This window comes from Maniola hyperantus, chromosome 10, assembly GCF_902806685.2.
Source record: "Maniola hyperantus chromosome 10, iAphHyp1.2, whole genome shotgun sequence".
Classification (NCBI taxonomy): domain Eukaryota; kingdom Metazoa; phylum Arthropoda; class Insecta; order Lepidoptera; family Nymphalidae; genus Maniola; species Maniola hyperantus.
This window is the reverse complement of record NC_048545.1, coordinates 1,532,798-1,559,555: the sequence shown is the minus strand read 5'-3', so window position 1 is coordinate 1,559,555 and position 26,758 is coordinate 1,532,798. Positions and strand designations below refer to the sequence as shown.

General features: G+C 40.8%; 1 protein-coding gene across 3 annotated transcripts in view; it reads left to right on the top strand.

The window, feature by feature from the left end:
- The window catches only part of LOC117985879 (scavenger receptor class B member 1-like), a 72,288-nt gene extending 45,745 nt beyond the window's left edge, over positions 1 to 26,543 (top strand). For 2 of the 3 annotated variants that reach the window (XM_034972684.2, XM_034972685.2), the window contains exons 6-13: positions 2,424 to 2,627; positions 12,645 to 12,769; positions 15,851 to 16,012; positions 16,862 to 16,968; positions 21,588 to 21,706; positions 23,909 to 24,034; positions 24,537 to 24,685; positions 25,307 to 26,543. In XM_034972684.2, the coding sequence (XP_034828575.1) occupies positions 2,424 to 2,627; positions 12,645 to 12,769; positions 15,851 to 16,012; positions 16,862 to 16,968; positions 21,588 to 21,706; positions 23,909 to 24,034; positions 24,537 to 24,685; positions 25,307 to 25,532 (1,218 nt within the window). In that variant the 3' untranslated portion in view covers positions 25,533 to 26,543. Of the gene's footprint in view, positions 1 to 2,423; positions 2,628 to 12,644; positions 12,770 to 15,850; positions 16,013 to 16,861; positions 16,969 to 21,587; positions 21,707 to 23,908; positions 24,035 to 24,536; positions 24,710 to 25,306 lie in introns of all 3 variants that reach the window. The other variant, XM_069501398.1, reaches the window with a different exon arrangement.
- Positions 26,544 to 26,758: the final 215 nt, after the last annotated feature.

Here is a 26,758-nt window from a genome sequence, read left to right as displayed (position 1 = left end):
GATATTAAAAAAACTTAATCCATGTGAGTTAATTTGCAATAAATAAAATCAATTTTATTCAATGGTTTATTTTATTCTGAAATCTTTATTGCACACAATATGCCCTGGCATAAAGTAAGAAACTACAATACATGTAAAGGAAAAACAATATAAGATGCAGAAGAAAAGCCTGTTAATAAAAGATTTAAAAAAAAAGATGCAGAAGAAACTAACTACACACAGACGGGTGCAAAGGAGACATTCTATTCTAGGCTTCAATGAAGAAAGATTTCTATATCGATGATTCTAGGTCAATACCGTGACTTTAGTCAATGCATAGCCGAAAAGGGCAAACTAATTATACCAACATGATAGATAACACGGCAGTAAAGTGAAAGAGCCCTTCGAAGTTCAAACCGTTTCAAAATATATATAAAAAGGTCAATATTCTATCCGCAAGGTGATCTGCCGATAACCGGAACAGTTTCTTAACACTTGATTTATCATGTTATGAAGTTTTTTTTTAAATTTATTTATTCTTATTAATTTTACAGAGGTCTTGTTACATATTTTCTAACTCGCCAAACTGGTGGGCCAGTATGTTGGCGAGGTGGCGCTCTTAATATTATGTATCTACATAACTTAATACTATATTTTCGTTTACGCTATCCATACACCTTTTTCTATACTTAGGTATAATAAAACTGTACTGCATATTAATTTAAACCTACCTACTTTACTAAAAGATAAACAAACACAAATTAACAGATTATTCTTTTTCGAATAGGCAAACAACTTAGGTACTAATTAAAACCAAAGAAAACATAAAAACACAAATTAATAATTAAGAAGCACAAATTAATAGTTACGATAGACGCCATATAACTACCAAGATATCAAGGTTTTAAACTCAAAAGACGTATAATCAATCAATCAGCCGGTTTGCGTCCACTGCTGGACATATAGGCCTTCCCAAGAGCGCGCCGCCACACACGATCCTCCGCCTTCTTCATCCACCCACTTCTCGCTACCTTCTTAAGGTCGTCAGTCCAGCGGGTTGGGTCAAAAGTATGAGGACGGCCTAAAATTCATACTTCTTACTTAAATATACGTATCTACCTATCATCATCATAAGCCGATAGACGTCCAATGCTAGACATAGGTCTCTTGTAGGGACTTCGACACGCCACGATCATGCGCCGCCTGAATCCAGCGGCTCCTTGCGATTCGTCTGATGTCGTCCGTCCACCTAGTGAGGGGTCTTCCAACACTGCGTCTTCCGGTGCGAGGTTGCCATTCCAGCACCTTGGGGCCCCAACGTCTATCGGTTTTACGAACTATGTGCCCTGCCCATTGCCACTTTAGCTTCGCACCCTATATTATGTGTCTATTTTTGTCCAACATCGAGCCAGATGTTTATCTTCTAAGAATAGCTTTTAGACGCGTGTAAAAATAATTGCGAATATTATTATACAGTCGTAATAAGAAACATAGTAAAATTACAATATTTACTTCTATAAAATAATTACTCTTGTTAGCATAGACAACTAGTTTACTTATTCAAAGAATAATTATAAGAATTAATTCTATTCGTAGAATAAAAACTTGCCCATAGTTTCTGATAATATTTGCGTCAAGGGTTTATCAGAATTCGATCAAATTGTAATTATTATTAAATTGTATGAGTGCTTCAAAACATGAATCACTCTAATATCCATACTTCCATACTAATATTATAAATGTGAAACTGTGTCTGTCTGTCTGTTTGTCTCCTAGTTTTTCAAGGCCCATCCGTTTAACCGATTTCGAAGAAGTTTAGTACAGATAGCTTGCATCCCGGGGAAGGACATAGGCTACTTTTAATCCCGGAAAATCAAAGAGCTCCCACATGGTTTTGAAAACCTAAATCCACACGGACGAAGGTACTTCCCGTTGACCTAGAATCATGAAATTTGACAGAACCCTCGATGCTGAGTCTTATTCGCACTTGGCCCGTTTTTATATAAAAAAAACCGTTTTAAACATTTTTTTTCAACTTTAATTGCAATGCATAACTTGATAATACTTACCTATATCATTCAAATAAAAATCAATCTTCGTGTAGGTATATCATAATATGTTAACTTAGTACGCTCCGAACTCCTCTTAAAATCTCCTCTCGAAACTCCTCCTCCCTCCTTTATTCCTTTTCAAATCTACTGACTTGTTTTGCAACATTGGTGGTCGTTGATAAACGGACACCCCTAAAGGCTAAACATTAGCAGCTTCCTTCTAATAGCTAGTAGAAGAGACATTGGACATCGGATCTAATTCTTTACTTTTCCAAAGGCATTCCGAACCAGTGGTAGATGCATCCGACTATTCGAAAGCACTTGTGAAAGTTTACTTGAATAAAAAAGATTTTTATTTTTATTTTATTTTATTTTATTTATTTTCTTCTGCAGGCAATCAGCACTCTCCTCGCAGACAACACGGGGTACTTCGTCAACGTAGGGGCATACTACTCCATCTCAGCCTTAGGGTCCAAACTCTTCAGGAACATGACCGCAGAAGAACTACTTTGGGGCTATGACGACCCCCTCGTCTCCCTCGCCAGCAAACTTCTGCCAGGCTGGATTGACTTCGGGAAGATTGGTATATTGGACAGAGTGAGTAATTTTTCTTTCATTAAAAATCAATTATTTTTATTTCATATACTAGCTGACCCGGCGATCTTCGTACCGCCTTACAGTCGATTCTTTAATTTTTTTTTTTTTTTAAATTTTCTCTCCATAGGATCTATCCTCGTACTTTAAGAAATATAAAAAAAAGAATTAGCGAAATCGGTTCAGCTGTTCTCGAGATTTGCGCTTAGCAACATATTCAGCGATTCATTTTTATATATAGAGAAGATAGGCTCAAGAGTAAGCAACAAATTCGGAAATTAAGTATATTATTATCACGCTGAAGCACCAATATGCGACATTGCGGCATGCTACCAACGGAAACATTTGTTTTGCGGCCTCAAGTAGTTATATATCGAGACAGTTATATATCGTGCCGTAGAATTGGAATATTACAGTACGACAATCTGTCGAAGACTCTTGCTACATTTCTATAAGCATGCAACGTTACGGCATGTTGCAAATGGAAACAACTTATTTTGTGACCTGCGGCAGTCTATTTTACATCGATACAGTTATATTTTACATCGAGGAGTACACCGTTTCGTGCTATAGGATTAGAATATTTTAAAAAAAATTGGAATAAATTATTGAACAACGCTGTGGCATGCCGCAATGTCGCATTGTTATAAATTAAACTTTACTATTTTCAAAACGTAAAAGTGAAAAAATATAGCTACGTAGGTATATCAATGTAACAAATTATGCCATTACAAGTGGGCAGTTAAATTTTTATTTTTAATAAATTTATAGACTAGCGCTTGGCTGCAATCAGACCTGCTGGCATCTTAGGATGCAACGAAAAGCCAGTTGCCTCAATGCAACTTTTTATAAGTGGCTTTTAAATATAATAACTGTTAAACATCGTATTTATTGCAATTTTTCCACACAGCCCCTTATTATTTTAATTTATTATGTTATTATTATCTATTAATTGTTAGTTTTAAGTTTTTGAAAATACTTTAAACTATATTATCTAAATAGTAATTTGCAGTCAAATGCGCTACTCTGGGATAAAAAAGATCAATCCATTAAGAGTGCTACTTTTAACACGATTGTGTCAGACGTCATCAACCTTTTTGACGTCATATTGCTAGAAAACTAAAGGCTGTTTTACGCCGGAGCCAAATTACTGGAAACATTGATCATGCGGTCTAGCAGCAGGTTTATTTTAACAACGTGCTGTAGAATTATGATGTACGGCAGTCTGCCGACGATTTTTGTTTTATATTATTCTACCATGTACCAAGCTGACTTGTGGTATGCCGCAATGTTGCACTAAGCTTCTTCGGCGCAAATGAAGATTAAGAAGTTTTTTTTTTGGAAGTCAGTTAAAAAATGCTGCGCAGAGTGAACTAGAGTGAGGGAACTCTTGGTTTGATTCGTGGTTGTGGATGGTTACGATCGCAATCACCTATGATTGGTTGACGCTCTCTCACTATTCATTGTTGCAACAAGTAAACTATAAATTCAGGCAATCACAACAATTACGATTGTAATAATGATTGATGCAGGTTTAACGGAATCGACCAGCCGTGGCGACGATGTGTCAAATACTAGGCTATGGTGACACAAAATCATAGAAAAATAGGGCTACATCAGGGCTACCTGCGACAATTAATGTACTTACATTGGCGCCTGCCAGTGATGTCGAAGCCTCGACGTTTTAGAAGTTCCCTAACTGTCGTGAACTGTGGCATAGGTCCCTCTGTACCCGTAGTACAAGATTTTACGTCTCACCAAACCAAACCAAATTCGAGAGTCGAAATACTTCCGCGTTACAGTAAACTAGATCTTAAATGCTTTGTTTTAAAGCTCAAGTTTGTCTACACTTCTACAGCCAGCGCTCCAAGCGGAAACATTGCGAAATTAAAATCAGTGGCATTGAATATTTGACTTCAATTCAAGGCTGTTTAGGTCCATTTTACTGTAACGCGGAAGTATTTCGAGTCTCGAATTTGGTTTCGTTTGGTGAGACGTAAAATCTTGTACTACGGGTACTGTACTCTTTCGGTGTGAACAGCGCTTTAGATGCCACTTGTATAGTGTCAGGTGTCATCAACCTTGCTATGGCATATTGGGTTTTGGAGGTTAGTTTTGCTAGGACGTTTCAATTAAAACAGGTACAGTACGCGGCAAAAAGTGATGAACATCGATCTTTAGAAGGAGATAGCAGATTTGTTGAGCACTGTCTCTGTCGTCAAACCGACAAAACGTCATATGGATATTAGTGACAGAGAACTCTACAAACCTTTAACTCTACAAACCTGAAACGTCATTCTAAAGGCCGATGTTCATCACTTTCGGCCGCGTCATCATGATCAACCCATCGCCGGCTCACTACAGAGCACGGGTCTCCTCTCACAGTGAGAAGGGTTTTGGCCATAGTCTACCACGCTGGCCATGTACGGATTGGTAGACTTCACACACCTTTGAGAACATTATGGAGAACTCTCAGGCATGCAGGTTTCCTCACGATGTTTTCACCGTTAAAGCAAGTGATATTTAATTACTTAAAACGCAAATAACTCCGAAAAGTTAGAGGTGCGTGCCGGGGATCGAACCCCCGGACCTCCGATAAGAAGGCGGACGTCCTAACCACTAGGCTATCACAGCTTCGGCCGCGTACTGTACTCTATTTACTCACAAACCTGCTGTTTGGATTACATAAACAATCTAACTTGTAATCCGTCAAAAATAACAGGTTGTTAAATTCGCAGATTCCTAATCAAACGTGTTTGTTTGCACTTGACAATGACATTTAGCTTGCAAACCAACAAACCACTTAGGTAATTAAAGTTTTAAAATGTATCCTGATTTTTTAATCTCGAACAGCTACTGGTTATTTGAGTTCGGATTTGATTAACTTAAGAGGAGTGTGTTTAGAGCGCGCTGCACACTAACAAAGTTTGATTCTTATTTGAATAGGTATTAGACTCGATGCTCGCGATTTCTTCCGCGTGCTTTCCGCTTTTTCGGGATAAAAAATAATATATGTCCACAACCGGGATGAAAGCAACTTTTGTACCAAATTTCGTCTAAATCAGTTTTTAGACAGATAGACAGACAGACACACCAAAACCCTTCTCACTTTTTGAGAACACACACACATTTTGAGAATAGATTCGTGCTCTATAGTGTGCTAGCGATGGGTTGATCATGATGATGAATGGAAATTTGATAAACCACAGGCGCAGATTTTATAATTTGTAGATCGTCATACATCATTTTCTTCAGAAAGACCGCCTTTGCACTCTAAAATGTACTATTTTAGCTTTTCTTTTCTAAGTTTCGCTCTGTTTTGGTGTATTGTGTGTGCTGTAAAGAATTCAAATAATAAATATAAAAAAACTTTGTTGGTATGGCGCGCGCTTCGAATGCACTCCTCTTATGATTGGCTTAACTGTTTATTTGATAGTCAAATAAACAAATCGTGATTTGCATTGCTAAGGGTCGTGACTTATAGACTCTATACAAAGGTGGATTAATGTTAAGTGGCATGTTTATTGACTTGAAGTATCATCATCATGATCAACCCATCGCCAGCTCACTACAGAGCACGGGTCTCCTCTCAGAGTGAGAAGGGTTTGGCCGTAGTCTACCACGCCGGCCATGTGGGGATTGGTAGACTTCACACACCTTTGATAACATTATGGAGAACTCTCAGGCATGCAGGTTTCCTGACGATGTTTTACTTCACCGTTAAAGCAAGTGATATTTAATTAATAAAAACGCACATAAGTCCGAAAAGTTAGAGGTGCGTGCCCGGGATCGAACCCCCGACCTCCGATTAGAAGGCGGACGTCCACTAGGCTATCACAGCTTCCTTGATTTGAAGTATAGTCCGAACAAAATGAGAACTCACTCGCCATTTTAACCTTATGTGTCAACTGACATGTCAAAAGTAGGGTTCACCTTTTAAATAAGGACTAAAATTGTACTTTTGACCAGCCCGACTAGTTTCGAACCCATCCGGGGTCCATTTTCATAGGGATTTAACTCCGGATGGGTTCGACTAAATACGAATAGCCCACAGAGAATTCAACCTCAATAGTACGTATATACAAGGTTTTTCATGAAAACAAATTCGTAAAATGTTGGCGGGGGACAGGGGAGAATGCTTTGTTGTGATTGGTGGACTCAAAAGTCACGTAATCAAGACAATGTGCGGAATGAGGGTACCGAACGGGCGTGGCCCGACTTATGCTAAGCAACTGCCTAAGCTTGGCGCTCGGGAGTGAGCGGCTATTAGGCGTTTATAGGTGGTCTGTGGTATAGCCGTGTGGGCTACATTACACCACACACACATATCATTTAAGCACATACTATAAACATACACACAACATAATACCTATTTTACCGACTAGTTTGTCGACACCGCAATCGTCAATCTTCGCCTTCACTACAAATTAGATAGGCATAAAAAACCGGCTGCGAGGTGCAAGCGTTGACCTAATTACATTACTCGAACAGTCCGAAACTGCACTCGACGCGGAGCGCGTGTCGCCTGTCCGCGCGACGCACGTGGCATTATTTACGCGATCTTATGTGTCGTACCGTTTTTGATCTTTTACGTGAACTTAGGTGTAAAACCAATGTGGTTGTAGTATAGAACCCGATGTGCATGCGTTATATAACCGTGTATCACTATTTACCTTCTCGTTGTTAATAGAAATATAGTAATATTCACTAAATCTTTATTATGGGCATTTTCATTGCTAGTGATGTGTCACGTAATTATTGATTACCACTAGTACCACCCATAACTGGTGACCTGCACAGAATACGCCAAAATGAGTGATACCAGTAGTGATGAGCATCAGGGCGGAAGAAACGTTACTACACGACCGGTTAAAAAGACGCGCCCTTCACCACGAACAGTACCAGCGGATGATCAACTCGCGAGTGGCCCGAGTGGCCCAACACTAACGGAGAATCGGCCGTTTAGAGTGAAGGTTCCACCATTCTCTCCTGATGAACCTGAAATCTGGTTCGCCCTCCTGGAAGGTCAGTTTGAGAATTATGGCATAAAAGATGACGCCATCAAATTCACCCAAGTTGTCACTAATCTGGACCTCGTACACGCGAAAGCTGTGAAAGATCTTATCGTGAACCCTCCAGAGCGCCACCGCTACACTAAAATCAAAAGTGAATTGATCCGACGTCTCTCAGCATCCCACGAGAAAAAGGTGAAGCAGCTGCTGACCCATGAGGAGCTGGGAGACCGAAAGGCTTCACAGTTCTTACGGCACTTACAAGATCTAGCTGGCCCATCTGTACCTGAGGACTTCATAAGAACGATATGGAGCAATCGTCTGCCGCAGAATATTCAGACTGTACTAGCGTCTCAACCAACACATTCTCTGGAACAGCTCGCAGATCTCGCAGATCGGATCCAGGAACTGACGTCCTCGTGTACCGTCGCCGCTGCATCATCACGCAGTACACAAGCTCCCGCTCCATCGGATGAAATAGCAGAGTTGAAGAAAATGGTGCAGCAGCTCACACTGAAACTAGAAGAGCATACCCGGAGATCGTGTCGTTCCACCAGCCGCTCCAGGTCACATGAACGTCGCCGTACATCATCGCGACAGAGAGACCGATCCAAGTCCAGCTACAGGAGGTATCCGGTATGTTACTATCACAACAGGTTTGGATCTGAGGCGCGACGATGCGTGAAGCCCTGCGACTTTAAGAAAGGGGAAAACTCAACGGGCAGTCGCTAATGGCGACTGACGATTGCCCCACCTCATCAGGTCGCCTCTTCGTCATCGATCGCAGAACGAATACCCAGTTCCTAGTAGACACTGGTAGTGACCTTTGTGTGTACCCTCGTTCCGCGCTTCGAGACCGTCGAACCAAAACAGACTTTGAACTTTGTGCTGCCAATGGAACTATCATAGACACTTTCGGCTTTATATACCTTAATTTAAACTTAGGCTTAAGGCGGGATCTTCCATGGCGATTTATTGTGGCTAATGTAACTAAACCGATAATTGGCGTTGATTTTCTCAGCTTTTATAATTTAATAGTAGATTGCCGTAATCAACGTCTAATTGATAATACCACAACCTTGTACTCTAACGCTACTTTTGCTCGAAGTGATATTTTTTCTGTTAAAGTGTCGACAGGCGACTCACGCTTCCATGATTTACTGAGTAAGTTTCCGGAAATTATACGCCCTTCAGGCACACCAATAACTCCCAAGCACAACACAGTACATCACATCAGAACCACCCCAGGACCTCCTATATCAACCACCCCTCGGAGACTAGCACCTGACAAACTCAAAATTGCCAAACAGGAATTCGAGCTTATGCTCAACAACGGTACAGCGCGTCCTTCTGAAAGTCCCTGGGCTTCCCCCTTACATCTTGCGCCTAAGAGGGATAACGGCTGGCGACCTTGTGGCGACTATCGCATGCTTAATGCACGGACTATCCCAGACCGTTATCCCATTAAGCATATACATGATTTTTCCCATAATATCGCCGGTTCTACCATCTTTTCGACCATAGACTTAACGAAGGCTTATAACCAAATCCCAGTCTTTGAGGCGGATATACAGAAGACCGCTATTACCACACCCTTCGGCCTTTACGAATTCCCGTTCATGACCTTCGGCCTGAGAAACGCAGGCCAAACATTTCAGAGGTTTGTTGACGAGATGACGCGAGGCCTAGATTTTTGCTACGCGTATTTAGACGATTTTTTGGTGTTCTCCAAAGACGAGACCGAGCACGAAGCCCACCTTCAGCAACTATTCACTCGCATGAAGGAATACGGCGTCTTGGTCAACACCTCAAAATGCGTCTTCGCAGCAACCGAGGTAACTTTTTTGGGATATCGCATCTCCGCATCCGGTACCAAACCTCTGGAATCTAAGGTCCAAGCCATTAATGACTTTCCTGCACCTAAGACAGTCAAAGAACTTAGGCGTTTCTTGGGAATGCTCAACTTTTACAGGCGGTTCTTGCCCCATTCCGCCGCAGTTCAAGCCCCTCTGAACGCATTGCTGACTGGCAGTGTTAAGGCTTCTCACCCTGTCAACTTAACCGGTGACGCACTGCTAGCCTTTAACAAATGCAAGGAAAGTCTCGCAAACGCTGCGCTACTCGCACACCCAGACTGTCAGGCCAAACTCGCTCTGGTAACAGATGCGTCCGACCTAGCAATGGGTGCAGTACTGCAGCAGGAAAAGGATGGAATCTGGGAACCACTGGCATTCTTCTCGCGGAAATTGAGTCCCTCGCAACAGAAATACTCGCCGTATGACCGCGAACTCTTAGCCATATACGAGAGCATCAAACACTTTCGTCATATGGTAGAAGCAAGGCATTTCGTGGTTTACACGGACCATAAGCCGCTCAGTTATGCTTTCAGCGATAGGAAAGCTAACTGTTCGCCTCGCCAGTACCGTCACCTCGACTACATCTCGCAGTTCACGACCGACATCCGACACATCTCTGGGAAGGACAATGTCGTCGCCGATCCACTATCACGGATCGAGGAACTGCAGATGCCGGTGGACTTTGACGTACTGGCTTCATCGCAAGCTACCGACCAGGAGTTGACTCAATTTTTGGGTGATGAATCGTCACTACGCCTGAAAAAGTTGAGAATTCCCAACTCCCAGATTGAACTTTATTGTGACGTTAGCACCCCCTCACCCAGGCCCTTCGTTACCAAGCCTTTGAGGAGACAAATTTTCGACAGTCTTCACAGCCTCAGCCACCCAGGCGCCAACGCCACCGCCAAGCTAGTTGCCGAGCGTTTTGTCTGGCCTGGCGTACGCAAAGACTGCCGAGAATGGTCTCGTCAATGTTTAGCTTGTCAACGCGCCAAGGTATCTCGCCACGTGTCTTCTCCATTAGGCACATTTGAACTTCCTCGCACTCGATTTGCCTTCATTCACATAGACATTATCGGCCCTCTGCCTATTTCACAGGGCTACCGCTACTGCCTCACTGCTGTGGATCGTTTCACACGCTGGCCGGAAGTCACACCTATGGTAGACATGACAGCTGAAACGGTTGGAAAGGCACTGATATCGTGGATATCCAGATTTGGAAGTCCAACAGATGTCGCCACAGACCGCGGCCGGCAGTTTGAGTCGTCACTCTTTCAATATCTTGGAAGAGCGATTGGATTCAAGCACCGTAGAACAACCGCGTATCACCCAGCTAGTAATGGCCTAGTGGAACGATTCCACAGGCAGTTAAAAGCGGCCATAATGTGCCATGCCGATGCGAATTGGGTTGACACATTGCCTTTAGTGCTGTTGGGCATAAGAAGTGCATTCAAAGATGATTTGCAGACGTCATCAGCTGAGTTGGTCTATGGCGAGCCGTTGCGCTTACCTGGAGAATTTTTCCAGGCAACGACTCCCCAATCCACCGATATATCGGATTTCACCACCCGGATACGTCAATTTGCATCAAAGATAAAACCTTCACCAGCTGCACGTCACAATAAAAGCAAAATTTTTATCTACAAAGACTTATCTACGTCCAGTCATGTATTTTTAAGGGACGATACATCACGCGGCTCTTTACAGCCCCCGTACACCGGCCCTCACGAAGTACTAGAGCGTAACGAAAAATTTTTCAAAATTTTAGTAAAGGGTAAGGGCGTCACTGTATCCATAGACCGCCTCAAACCGGCCTACATATTGGTTGACCCATCTCCCGACCCTAGCCTAACCCCACCCACCTCTCCCAACCCCAAAACTTGTCCTCCTCCTGACCCTGCGCCAGCGGCCCAAGCTCAGGACGACGTTAAAAGGACACGTTTGGGACGTGTAGTTCGCTTTCCGGACTTTTATCGCCCTTAACCAGGTCTCTGGGGGGGAGTGATGTGGGCTACATTACACCACACACACATATCATTTAAGCACATACTATAAACATACACACAACATAATACCTATTTTACCGACTAGTTTGTCGACACCGCAATCGTCAATCTTCGCCTTCACTACAAATTAGATAGGCATAAAAAACCGGCTGCGAGGTGCAAGCGTTGACCTAATTACATTACTCGAACAGTCCGAAACTGCACTCGACGCGGAGCGCGTGTCGCCTGTCCGCGCGACGCACGTGGCATTATTTACGCGATCTTATGTGTCGTACCGTTTTGTGATCTTTTACGTGAACTTAGGTGTAAAACCAATGTGGTTGTAGTATAGAACCCGATGTGCATGCGTTATATAACCGTGTATCACTATTTACCTTCTCGTTGTTAATAGAAATATAGTAATATTCACTAAATCTTTATTATGGGCATTTTCATTGCTAGTGATGTGTCACGTAATTATTGATTACCACTAGTACCACCCATAGCCGTAACAATATCAGTACCTACCCTTATTATAAATAATATATTTAAAAAAAAAAATGCGAAAGGTGTGTTTGTTTGTTGGTTTGTCCTTCAATCACGTCGCAACGGTGCAACGGATTGACGTGATTTTTTGCATGGATATAGATAAAGGCCTGGAGAGTGACATAGGCTATTTTTTATCCCGGGAGATCAAAAAGTTCCCACAGGATTTTAACAAACCTAATTCCACGCGAGCGAAGTCGCGGGCATCAGCTAGTTTACTTATGATGGAAATCACTCATGATAGTTTAAACGCCCTCCCTGGCGCAGTGGTGAGCGCTGTGGTCTTAATAGTGGGAGGTCCCGGGTTCGATTCCTGGCAGGGGATTGGAATTTTATAATTTCTAAATTTCTGGTCTGGTCTGGTGGGAGGCTTCGGCAGTGGCTAGTTACCACCCTACCGGCAAAGCCGTGCCGCCAAGCAATTTAGCGTTCCGGTACGATGCCGTGTAGAAACCAAAGGGGTATGGGTTTAATAAAAACTGCCATACCCCTTCCAGGTTAGCCCGCTATCATCTTAGACTGCATCATCACTTACCACCAGGTGAGATTGCAGTCAAGGGCTAACTTGTATCTGAATAAAAAAAAACAAAAAAAAACGCTAAAATAACGTATCATTCACAGTTCTACGCCCCAAGAAAAGAAGAAGTGGAGGTGGAACTGAAGAACTTGTCGAGGAAGTTCACCATCAACACGTGGAACGGGCTGACTGGACTCCCGGAGCAGGGCTTCACTGATTGGAACACCAGGTGAGGCTCATCATCAACCCATATCCGGCGCACTACTGAACACAAATATCCTCTCAGAATAAAAAGGGCTTAGCTGTAATCTACCACGCTGATCAAATGCGGATTGGCAGACTTCATACACCTTTGAGAACATTATGGAAAACTCTCAGACAGGCTTTCTCACTAAGTTTTCCTTCACCGTTTAACCGTATATCCCGTACCCTCGTTGCATATTCAATATTTCTTTTAAAGCACTATTTGACCTAAAGTTCCATTTCTATACCATAAAACATCATCAGCAGCAACCTAGAGATGTTCACTGCTAGACATAGGTCTCTTGTAGGGACTTCCACACGCCACGGTCTTGCGCCGCTCGAATCCAGCTGCCTGCGACTCGCCTTATCTCGTCCGTCCACCTAGTGGGGGGTCTTCCAACGCTGCGCTTTTCGGTGTGAGGTCACCATTCCTTGGGACCCCAACGTCTATCGATTTTTCGAACGTTGTGCCACTTCAGCTTCGCAACCCGCTGAGCTATGTCGGTTACTCTGGTTCTCCTACGGATCGAACGACAGGTCGAAATAGCAATCAAGGGGGGAACACCCCGCACACCCTTTTTTTTTTTTTTTACGTGGGGAAATCCTCATGGATACCACCGCGCTCGGGGAGGTGCGGTGGTTATGTCGGACTCTTACCGACTAAAACCCCACGGTGATCTGTCTCATCCGTTGTTGCTAGGCACAGGGACACGAATGTATTCGACTGCAACCTAGCTAACGGCTCCCGCCAAAGCAGGCCTAGCTCTGGGACTTAATGGGGTCCCCAACTCAGTTTTAGGCTCGCCGGGAACAAGGGCTTGCCATCCAACTCAAGGACCTATTCTCCCGCGGGCAACAGACTCCCCGTGTCTATTACCCGGAGGTCCTATTCAAGGGGGCAAGCGACGGTCATGCGCAGCTCGCCTGCGCCCGATTCTCCTGCGGCGCATGGGATGAGAGTTCTCGGCTTCCTCTCTTACCCTCTCCGCTGCCTCCTTCTGCGTCATTACTTCCTCGCTGAAGGAGACCATCGCTTTCCAAGCCCTCTCACTGTCCACCATGGATCTGGCCACGATGGGCAACGAAAGGTCCTGCCCCATAACTTCCACCAGCGACTGGCGTGGCTCCGCCCATGCCGGGCACTCAGCCAGTGTATGCTGTGACAAACGCCCCGCACACCCGCGCTAACCCAGTGCGGGCGAGCGCGGGTGACGTGCGGGTGTGTGGGGCGTCCCTCCGCCTCATACTCTATATATTGCCATCTCGACCTGTCGCAGATTACTTATAGGTAAAGGTACACTTATAGGTTACTTATAGGTAGCCTTTAAATAATATAAGACTCGTGACTTGAGCAAGTTTAATGGACTAGTTACTTACATACAGGGTGTAACCAGAACGCTAGCAAAAACGAAGACAGGTGATAGTACTGATGATTACTGATATAATGACACAGAAAAAAACGCAAAAAAACAATTCAAAAAATCCTATCGGTACCTATTTTGTTGTTGTTGTTCACGATATAATATTGCAAATAAAACATCTGACTGACGCTAAAGGTCAACGTACGTTGCGGAAGTAGACCGCGTCGTAGTAGGGACATTGACACGAGTTTTGCACGCTATACATTGCGGGTTTGCAAAATATTAAATCACTAAAACTATAAAATGAGACAATTGGTTATAGGTATTGGATTGTGTTTAGGTAGTATAACAATAACGGTAAGTATTGCTACCTAGCGTTCTGGTTGCACACTGTATTTACCTATTTACCGTAGTATTATTAAACTCTTATTCTTATTAAAATCGTTGATTTGCTCAATTAACTGATGTTAGAAAAGATACGATGACTAAAAGGTCGTAATGATCTGTAATTGCTAGCTATAAATCTCGGAGATCAGGAGCCAAGGCAGCCAAGGCGAGTGGTGTGAACCTATGCCACTGTTTATTACAGAAATGCTCGTAAGTCGTAATTGATCATGTTTGCTGGTTTTATTAAGATTTTAAGGAAGTTCTAACTTATTTACGTGTAAATTGTAATTTACTAATATAAGTAACTAGGTATATATTTAAATGGTGCTTTATTTTATTACACTTCCATCTAATTAATGTTACCGGATAGATTAATAAAAATAAGAATTCTATATGTCACTAGCTGACTCGGCGAAATTCATACCGCCTAACAGTCGGTTCTTTATTTTTTATTTTTTTAATACTTACAATTTTTTTTAATTTTTCTCTCCGTAAGAACCATCCTCGTACTTCAAGGAATATTATAAAAAAAGAATTAGCGAAATCGGTTCAGCTGTTCTCGAGATTTGCGATCAGCAACACATTTAGCGATTCACTTTTATATATAGAGAGAGAAACCATAAATGTAATATGGATAATGGGATTCTCAAAGGTGTGTGAAGTCTGCCAATCCGCACTTGGTCAGCGAGGTAGACAACGGCCAAAACCCTTCTCACTCCGAGAGGAAACACGTACTCTGTAGTGAGCCGGTGATGGGTTGATCATGATGATGATGATGAGGAATGAAAATCAAATGTAACAGTTTTTACTTTTTAGCTCGTTTTTTTGGCAAGACCGTTGTGTTTTTCTTTAAATTAAATGATTTTTAGGGTTCCGTACCTCAAAAGAAAAAACGGAACCCTTATAAGATCACTTTGTTGTCTGTCTGTCTGCCGGTCTGTCAAGAAACCTACAGGGTACTTCCCGTTTGCCTAGAATCATTAAAGGGAGGTAGGTAGGTCTTATAGTAGACATTCGGGGAAAAATCTGAAAACCGTGAATTTGTGGTTACATCGAAATTGTAGTCATGAACTAATAATTAGTATTTTTAATTTTCGTAGTAAGGTAACTACATCAAGTGGGGTATCATATGAAAGGGCTTCACTTGTCCATTCTAAAACAGATTTTTATTTATTTTTATGCATCACGGTTTTTGAATTATCGTGCAAAATGTCGAAAAAATAGGACTGCAGTACGGAACCGTCGTTGCGCGAGCCTGACTCAGACTTTGCCGGTTTTTTTTTTTAATTTTTTTGACTTATTAGAACGATTGTTTGCAGTATCCCCTGCAACCAAGTCAAAGGCACGTACGAGGCGCTGATGCTGACTCCTGGGCTGAACAAGGATCTGGAGCTCCCCGTGTTCAGGAGACAAGCGTGCAGGACATACCCTTTCACCTTTCTGGAGGAGCTTACCAGCCCTAGTGGATTTAAATTTTATCGGTAAGTAAAAAAATAACCAAGATTTTGTAATAAGTCAAAGTCTAAGTCAAATGGTTTATTCGAAATAGGTAATGAATAACACTTTTTGATTAATTTTTTGAAGTGTTAATTATTCATTGGAGACTATTTAGGTGTAGGTGTTTTATTTAATACTAGCTTATGCTCGCGACTTCGTCCGCATGGACTACACAAATTTCAAACCCATATTTCAAAATTCAACCCCAAAAGGCACCCCCTTAGGGGTTGAATTTTCAAAAATCCTTTCTTAGCGGATGCCTACGTCATAATAGCTATCTGCATGCCAAATTTCAGCCCGATCCGTCCAGTAGTTTAAGCTGTGCGTTGATAGATCAATCAGTCGATACGATACCTAACCATCGATTCTTTATCAGGATTTTTTTTTTAAATTTCTCTCCCTAAGAACCATCCTCGTACTTCAAGGAATAATATAAAAATAGAATTAGCGAAATCGGTTCTGCTGTTCTCGAGATTTGCTATCAGCAACGCATTTAGCGATTTATTTTTATACTAGCTTATGCTCGCGACTTTGTCCGCGTGGACTACACAAATTTCAAACCCTTATTTCACCCCCTTAGGGGTTGAATTTTCAAAAATCCTTTCTTAGCGGATGCCTACGTCATAATAGCTATCTGCATGCCAAATTTCAGCCCGATCCGTCCAGTAGTTTAAGCTGTGCGTTGATAGATCAGTCAGTCAGTCAGTCAGTCATTCAGTCAGTCAGTCAGTCACCTTTTCCTTTTATATATTTAGATAAAGAGATTTTGATTAAATTATTCGAATTTGATTTTGATAACTATACTTTAAAAAAATTGATATTGTTTTAATCAGGTATATGATGGCTGAGTCTTCGTTCAACAAAACCTCGCGCTACGCTTGCGATTGCACCAAGAACTGTCTGCCAGACGGATTTGTGGACATCAGCAGCTGCTATTACAGTAAGTTGCCTGTCTATTTATTTATTTATTTATTTTATATCTAATTAGAACGGCAGTGCCACTTACACTAACTAGATGATTAATAATAAATTTAAATACATGTCGGCAGAGAGCTCTAGGATCGTCGTATTTCCTTCTATTGGGCGTTTATCTACAGGGTTATTATGTTGGCTTAATAGGAACGCGGGATACGATTCTACACAAGTACACAAGTCGTTTCTCTTACCATCTTCAAACCATATTGTTTTTCTTACGTGTCCATGGTAACCCAGATTGTGTCATAATGCGTAGACTCGATCAACGCCACTAGACAACGTTTGCGTCCCGATTACTGCCGAGTATCTCCGACATACAAATAAAGGTACAAGAAAAAAGACATAAAATACAAAACGATAAAAGATCAAAGAATTTTGAATATGTACGCTGAGAACATTGAATGACATATTCATGCAATGCTCTCAGCGTACTTCAGTAACTCCCGAACCAGTATTATAGACCCATCATTAAATGGGTCCCATTGAGCATTATTGTCCAAAAGCGCGTTGAACGATGCTAATGAACGGGGTATAGGTGACATAGATCTAGCAACAGTGCGATGATGTGGGACCACGAAAAGTTTATTTTTTCGTGGACGAAGATTACTGTTGGATTCAGGGACACGATTACTGTTGATTTTCTATACATGGTGTAACCAAAACGCTAACAAAAACTTTGCGGTATTGTTATACTACCAAAACACAATCCAATACCAATAGCCATTTGCCTCATTTTGTAGTTTTAATGACTTAGCATTTTCCAAACCCGCAATGTATATCGAGCAAAACTTGGGTCAATGCTCCGCCTACGATGCGACATTGATTCCGAATGGCCTATTTACGCAACGTTCGTTGACCTCTAGGGTCAGTCAAATGTTTATTTGCGATATAAGTATCGTAAACTTTTACAAATTTACAGGTTTTTTTTTTGCGTTTTTTTGGGCTATCATATCAGTAATCACCTGTCTTCGTTTTTGCCAGCGTTCTGGTTACACCCTGTATATTTCGGAGAGTCTGCCGAAGAACTTTTCAACCTGGTTCTTCCTTCACCTTTCTACTATCGTACCGCAAGGCATCGCCAAGGTCTGCACCCGTACGTAGTTGAAATTCCTCGAATACGTACGAAGCGATTTGTCTCCTCATTTCTAATTCGAACTGCTAAGATTTGGAACACCATTCCAGCATCAGTTTTCCCCTCCAATTATAATATGGGTACCTTCAAGACAAATAAAACAAGAGTAAATAGGCATCTTCTAGGCAAGCGCGCTCCATCTTAGGCTGCATCATCACTTGCCACCAGGTCTGATTGCCAAGCGCTAGGCTATAAATTAAAAAAAAAAGTTGTGATCCAGACCCCGCGAGGCAACAACTCAAACTTTTGCATTAAGACGACGCACGTGGCCGTGCGGCAAGCAAAGATGCGTCAAGGCACGGGGCGCGTCTTCCACAATTTGTTTTTAGCACTGATCTCTACTAATACAAGTAAGTAAGTACGCTAGAGTTGCAATAATTATAATATCGACCTGTTTTTGATGCAACTTCATTTTTGCCATTTTAGCGCCGATACTACCGAACCGATTTTAACGAAATTCGGTATAGAAATAGCTTGCATTCCAGACAGGGACTAAGGCTACTTTTATCCTCGAATCCGAATTTTTATCCCGAAAAACCATAGATATCTCATGTGGTTTTAAAAAAAACTGGCCAAGTGCGAGTCAGGCTCGCGCAATGAGGGTTCCGTACTGCAGTCGTATTTTTTCGACATTTTGCAGGATAATTCAAAAACTATGATACATAAAAATAAATAAAAATCTGTTTTAGAATATACAGTGAAGACCCTTATGATACCCCACTTGATATAGTTATCTTATTTAGAAAATTGAAAATTATCATTAGTTCATGACCACAATTTTGTGTGATGTAACTACAAATTCACGGTTTTCAGATTTTTCCCCGAATGTCTGCTATAAGACCTACCTACCTGCCAAATTTCATGATTCTAGGTCAACGGGAAGTACCCTGTAGGTTTCTTGACTGACAGACGGACAGACAGACAGACAGACAGACAGACAGACAGACAGACAGACAGACAGACAGACAGACAGTCAGACAACAAAGTGATCCTGTAAGGGTTCCATTTTTCCTTTTGAGGTACGGAATTCTAAAAAGTAAATGCGGACGAAGTCGTGAGTATTATCTAAATTCCTAAAGCTACATAATATTATCATCATCATGATCAACCCATCGCCGACTACATATTATTATGTATTCTAATTTGCATAATATGTACCTACAAGTTATATATGTAAATAATAAGCTTATAATATGTTGCCGGAAGGAACTATAATGATTAGATAGGTAAAACGTAAGCTATGTGTATAAACCAGAACTGTACAATTATCATAAAATGGACAGTTTACTGATCACCACATTATTAGCATCTAACCTTAACTAAGGGTAACTGGTAATGCAATAAGTAAATAAGAAAAACCCAGTTGTGACTTATACCACTGACCTCGACTAATGTGCGCTAGACCTGCGATTGCCGACCTGTTTTTGAAGCAACTTGGTTTTCACAATTTTGGCGCTGATAGCAGCGGTGAGCGTCATGTGAGCGTACTCTTAGCTAAGGGTCTGTGCAGACGATGAATTTCTGTCTGGGGACAACAAACACACCCCGAAGCGTAGATAAAAATATGTCCGTCGAGAACTTCCCAAGGACTCAACGAATACATCTCGAGCACTCAACGAGGACTAAAATCCGATATATGTGCGTTGAGGCGCCTTGAAACATCTGGTATACCACTTACTAATCCATACATACTCTAAATATATAAAAGGGAAAGGTGACTTCGTCCGCGTGCCCCTATTTTAACCTCTTAGTGGTTGTATTTTCAAAAAAACCCTTCCTCAGCGGATGCCTACGTCGTAATAGCTATCTGCATGTCAAATTTCAGTTAGTTTGAGTTGTGCATTGATAGATCAGTCAGTCAGTCAGCTTTTCCTTTTATAATATGTAAACAAATTATTAAGTCGAGCCTCAATAGCTCAACCGGTAAAGGAGTGGACTGAAAACCGAAAGGTCGACGGTTCAAACCCCGCCCGTTGCACTATTGTCGTACCTACTCCTAGCACAAGCCTGACGCTTAGTTGGAGAGGAAAGGGGAATATTAGTCATTTAACATGGCTATATTCTTTAAAAAAAATTGCTAAGTTTACTTACTTAGCCAAGAACTTAGAAATGGTGGGCATTACTTTAATAATGCCTAAACCCCTTTTAAAATTACCTAGTTAATTCTTTATAACGTGGGTTTATAAGAGGAAATAAATAGCTTGCTTACCTTAAACTTATTTATATTGTAATAATAATAATTTAAATGAACAATTCTAGAAATATTACAATTATGTAAAAATGATAAAACTATTCTATCAATAAATCATTAGTTGTGTTGCAATTATTTTGCAAATAGTCGTAATATTATGTTCACGTTTTTGTTACACGGGATTTTACTCGCAACTTTGTGTGCTACAGCTGACCTTATTATGAACTAGCAGATGCCCGCGACTTCGTCCGCGTAAAATTTCTAGTTTCTCATGACATCTGAAATTTTCCCGCTGCAAAAGGCCTCACCTACCTACTCACTCAGTCTCACCTTAAGACACGGAACCCAGAATACCTAAATGCCAATTTTCATATCTCTAACTTCAAAAACATAGGATTTTCATATAACCCTTCCACCCCCATTTTACTCCCTTAGGGGGGAATTTAGTTAGATCCTTTCTTATCTGATACCTACCCCCTAGAAATAGCCTACATTTCAAATTTCAGGTAAAAATAACAATAGTTAAAACTCTTCTATAAAAACATCTTCCCCCTATTTTACTATCATGAAGGAGGGAATTTCCCAAATTGACTTAACTGACACCTTCGTCCTAGAAATAACCTACCTTTCAAATTTCAAGTTTGTAGGCTGTATAGTTTGTGAGATTTCGTGATTAGTCAGTCAGTCAGTCAGTCAGTCAGTCAGTCAGTGAGTGAGTGGTATATTTCTCTTTTATATATTTAGATTTACCTAGGGATAAGGTGGTTTGGTGATCATACGAGTCACACCCAATCGTGTGACACTGTGACTCGTTGGGAATCCATTGGTTTTTTCCCCATCGAGTCACTAAGTATGAAATGAAACTTACTTTTCTGGACAGATTTGTAATACCTACTGTCCAGAAATGAAATTCCATACAAGTACTTTTCTGGACAGTTGTAATGCTGTCCGAGATGTATAACTTTCCAAACAATCTACAGTGTACGAAATGTGTACAATTCATACCTAACATTTTTTAAGAAAAACATCATGCCCTGCATGCCTGAAAGTTCTCCATATCTAATGTTCTCAAAAGTGTGCAAAGGCTGCCAATCCATATTGACTATAGCCAAAACTCTAAAAGCTCGGTAGTACCGGCGATGGGTTGATCATGATGATGATAAAGATCAGCTTGCTTTTGCGTTTTCAAAAAATGCTACATTTCTGTCTTATTTTCTGTCTATGGCAATAACATTAATTCTTTATTTCTTTATTTCTCTAGGTTTCCCCATCACGCTGTCGAAGCCTCACTTCTTGGACGTGGACCCCGTGAACCAGGGGCACTACAGAGGCTTCTCGCCGGATCCTATCAAGCACAGATCTACTCTGGATGTGGAGCCGGTAAGTTACCCAATATAGTAACATTATTTATAGAATAAAAGCTAGTGGACGGTCAGGGTCACGAATGTAGTCACTTACCGGACCTCAGATGCACTGGTAAGATCCAGGGTAGCTGATCTGATCCAAGTTTTCTGAACTCCGCGTGTATAACTCGGTTTTGTGCCGAGATCCGTTAGAGGCTTGCTTATTGTGCGCGCGATTCGCGGTGTGCAATCGGTAGATGTGTCGATTGTTATAACTTATTCCTCATTGCTGAGGGGCGTGACTCCTTTCCATTAATCACATAATGGCAGGAGTTCTCTTGGGATAGCAATACGGTGGGGTTCCTAGATCCTTCCGCATACAACTCACTAAGAGAACGAGATTTCGATTCAGGTATTATAGTTCTTATCAGATGTTAGTGATAATAACGTGATCTTCGAGGCACGGAGGAAACGAAAAGGCCTCCGAAGTCAGTGACCCATCCAGTTACCGACTTGAGTCAACGTTGCTTAACAATCGCAATCGATTGATTTGCGTTGTCACAACTAGGACACACGTCGCTCTAGTACAAGTAAAAGTAGTAATAGTAACATTAACCTTGTGAATTATCTTTGGAATTTGTCACTCGAATCATTCACGAATCAGACTATGCGACATGATTTGGTAATCCATGGGCACAGACGCCTAAAATAGCCGGACACCCCCAATCGCCAAGCTTATGCAGTTGCTTAGCATAAAAGTCGGCTCACGCCCGTTCGGTACCCTCATAATACCCTAGTTACCACCCTACCGGCAAAGCCGTGCCACCAAGCGATTTAGCGTTCCAGTACGATGCCGTGTAGAAACCAAAGGGGTGTGGGTTTAATAAAAAAAAACTGTCACACCCCTTCCAGGTTAGCCCGCTTCCATCTTAGACTGCATCATCACTTACCACCAGGTGAGATTGCAATCGAGGGCTAACTTGTATCTGAATATAGAAAAAGATATTTTTTATCCATCTATCAAGTAAGTCAAAACACCACCATCTTCCTAACTCCAGGATAATTTAATATTAAGAGTTTGTTTATAGAAAACTCACAAGATACTTAATCATTTAGAAAAAAATCCATCAGGACTTTGTCATTCGCTGTCGAACGTGCTAACTTCTACACCAACGAACCAATTTAATCATATTAAACATATAAAATCATAAAAAACGTGAAGGCAAAACATACCGCTTAAGGTATACTTGTATTAATTCTCATAACCGCAGAATAACGGCGAGGGATTAAGCCTGTTCTTAGTATTTGTCTATTTTGTACCTAAGCAATAGGAAAATAACAACGCTACTTACCACTTCGTGGACTTATAGGGCATCGGCTTTTATTTAGAATAGATTATTTCAGCGTTGAAATTATTGTGGGTGATATCATTACCCATATTATAAATGCAAAAATGTGTTTTTTTTGTTGGTTTATTGATATGTTGGCTTGTCCGTCAATCTCCTTGCGCATCGGAGCAACGGATCGACGTGATTTTTAAAGACCTGGGGAGTGACATAGGCTACTTAGTCCCAAAAATCATAGAGTTCCATGGGTTTTTAAAAACTTTATCCATGCGGACGAAGTCCCGGGCATCAGCTGGGCCATTGTAAATCTCAGGTAACTGAATTCAATTCACGTGATTAGTCGCAGTGTGCCCGAGTAATTTCGCCCTTTGAAAAAAGGACACCGGACGGGTTGTCAGTCTCCTTGACATAGCACGGCACTGTAGCATGCCGCATTGTCGCATGTTGCCGCTCCGGCGTAAAACAACCTTAACTATTCTCGTCTCAACTCTCACTATATAGTACCTATTTACAAATTGGGCTGAAGACGTTTTTATAATAATTATAAGGCGTTTAGTTATAATGTCAATTTCTGTACGATGAAAATCTTATTGGTAAAGGTTTTTTTGACCAAAAAAAGGGACATTGTTTTCAGGGTTCATGTAATATGAGTCTTTTTATCCCGCCATAACTTCTAAACGTCTAAACACATATGAATGTATGTGGTATCGTTATAATCCTTACATCATCCCGAGTGAGACTGGCTATAATATTTTTTTAATAACAATGTGGCAGCTGTATGACACCATTTTCAAATTTAAGAACTTTAAGGCAGTTGTGTTTTTTTTAAAATTACGATTTGTTTTGAAATGAAACCTTACGTTTTATCTCATAATATGTGTTTGTCCTTTCAGGTAAGCGGCGTAAACCTGGCGGTGACTAGTAACATACAAATAAACATCGCAGTCCGGACGTCCTCGGGGAATCCCATCACGAAGCCTTTTAAAAACAAAGTCGTGCCTATTTTGTGGTTTTCATTGGTAAGTTACCTTTCACTGGTAGACTTATTGAAGGTGATCATAATGTACCTGAATCTGACGATGACATCATTCTATATCATGTACCCTGAATATTAGATACGAACTATGAAGAATTAAAGGATATGAGGTGTGTTATGCTGATTCTATGAAACTATGTCATTATCATCATGATTAAGCCATTGCCAGCCCACTACTGAGCATGGGTCTCCTCTCAGAATGAGAATGGTTTGGCTTTAGTACACCAAGCTGGACAACTTCAGATTGACAGACTGCACACCCCTTGGAGAACATACGGAGAAGGCAGGTCTGCAGGTTTCCGTTCTCCCACGATGTTTTTCCTTCACCGTTAAAGAAGATTATATTAATTGCTTAAAACGCACGTAACGTAAAGTTTAGAGGTACCTGCCTGGGATTGAACCCCCGACTGAAAAGGAGGCCGGCACTAGGCTATCACCGCTCTTAAAAACGAAGTTTTCTATCTATTCTATTTTAAATTTCACAGTACTGCAAAGAGGCACCTTCTGAAGTCATCAACTTGCTATGGTTGCGTCTAGTTCTCGCTCCACCTCTACTCATCACGGTTGCCGTACTTCTCTTCGTCATCGGCATGATCCTCGGCATCCAAGGGTTCCACCGTATCTGGAGACCAAGGTATCTTGAAAACTAATTTACTAGCTTTGTATAAGTTTCGCCTGTAATTTTATAGCAATTTAAAGCTTCATTTACCAGAAGAACATAATGCGACATCGCGGCATACCACATGGCATAGTAATTTAAAACGTCGTAAAAATCATCGGAGACTGTTTTACCGTAATTTGAATTCTACAGCACGATATTGTCTTGGCATAAACCAAACTGCCACATCCCGCGTAAGGTCGCAAAATAAATGTTCCCTTTGCATGCCGCATTGCCACATATTGTTGCTTCAGCGTAAAACAGCCAATAACTTTTCACTCTCTTCTGATAGTTACAATATTAAAACCAATTTAAAACATTACAAACTTATGTTACTCTGAAGACAATGCAATGAATACAGAACCGTAGATCTTGTTTAAGGTGGGTGGAAGACATCGGGAACTCCTGAATGTTTAACAGTAAGTCATAGGGCTCATCCAACTTGTCTCGCTCTTTTCCATTGCATTTATTTAGCCAAATGGCTATGCCTCGAAATCCTGAGGGAACATAGCGCCAGTATTTTGGGCACCTTGCCCATCAATGATCATTTTGATGGCGTATACTTTTGATAAATAAATGTTTTTCATTTATTTCTAGGTACAAACTCGTCCACCAAGAACAAAAAACAAGAAAGAAGAGCGTTGAGAAGAGAAGGACCAGCGAGAGAAGGAACAGCGTCGTGCTGAACATGTCAGACAACGACGGCTTTGATGAACAAGAGTTGGCCAAAGAAGCGGTATCTTTACTAGCTATCACGGAAGAGGATGGCGATGGTACATCAGATTTATTGTTGAATAATGATATAGACAGATACATCCGATAAATCAATTTATTGTAAGACTTCTAAAATAAGCCAGCTACAAACCAAGCGAGCAGCCTCGCGAGGAAAGGATTGCGTGGCAGTTTTTCTGGTTCGAACAGTAAAAATTTCGTGAGCATTTGTATAACAATACTTTTAGTTTTACTTAGGAATTTGCCTACGTTATATAGTTTATAGCATAAAACATTCGAGGATAGCTATCTATCAGTGAAAAAAATTCAGAATCGGATCATTAGTTCCAGAGATTAGCTCCTACATACAAAGAAACAAATTTTATCCGTTAATAAAATTAGTATAGATTAAACAAAGATTTTGAGCGATCAGCTTCGCTAGGAAATGTCGCGAGACTGCTAGCTAGCTATTGTGGACAAAGACTCGGATCAAGAATTTCACTGGATGTAGTGGAATATTTAAAATGCGTATTTTTGTATGATATAAATGATTAATTTTTAGCGAATAAATCACACTGAATTCATGTAAATTTTTAATATTTATTCGGAATGAAAATCGCAGTTGTTAACGATAAAATAATTGTTTATTTACATATGAAATGAAAATTTCAGACCTTTTACGCCTCTTTCCATTATCTGGAATCTGGATGGTCAAAACACAGCTGCACACAGAAAGTTTTAACATTTTAATTAAATTTCTAGCCATTCCAATGAGATTAATTAATATTTTGTTTTGACCGATAAATCAATTTGACTACACTGACACGCAGTTTGTTCAAGAACAGCAAACTATAGCTCCCTTCAGTGTATCATGATCCGAGAGATAAAGACGTTGATCTCATTGATATGAAAAATTCGCATTCCTTTTGAATTGTCAGTCTCTTCTGCTTTTGCCTAAATTCTAGTTTTAGCAAGCATAATATTATGATTTATGATTAATTCAGTTATGCAACAATAATAATTGCCATGATACCAAGATAGAGATGATTAGGTTTTTTACATCAAAATCATAAATGTTTATTTTATATAAATTATTTATTTTTAAATAATTACTTTTAGAAGTTATTGCAGTCGACTTAAAACATTTGCTAAGAAAATATGGTTCATATGCATGATATTACCTATATTAATGATTTTAATCAACTGAGTTACCAGATATTAATAAGTAATTTACCAATAATGTCTAGGTATTATTTATTATTATGTTAATAATAGAATTTTAGACGTAACAATGAATATCCTACGTTTCATGCTTGCCTGTAATTTTAATTTCGTGGT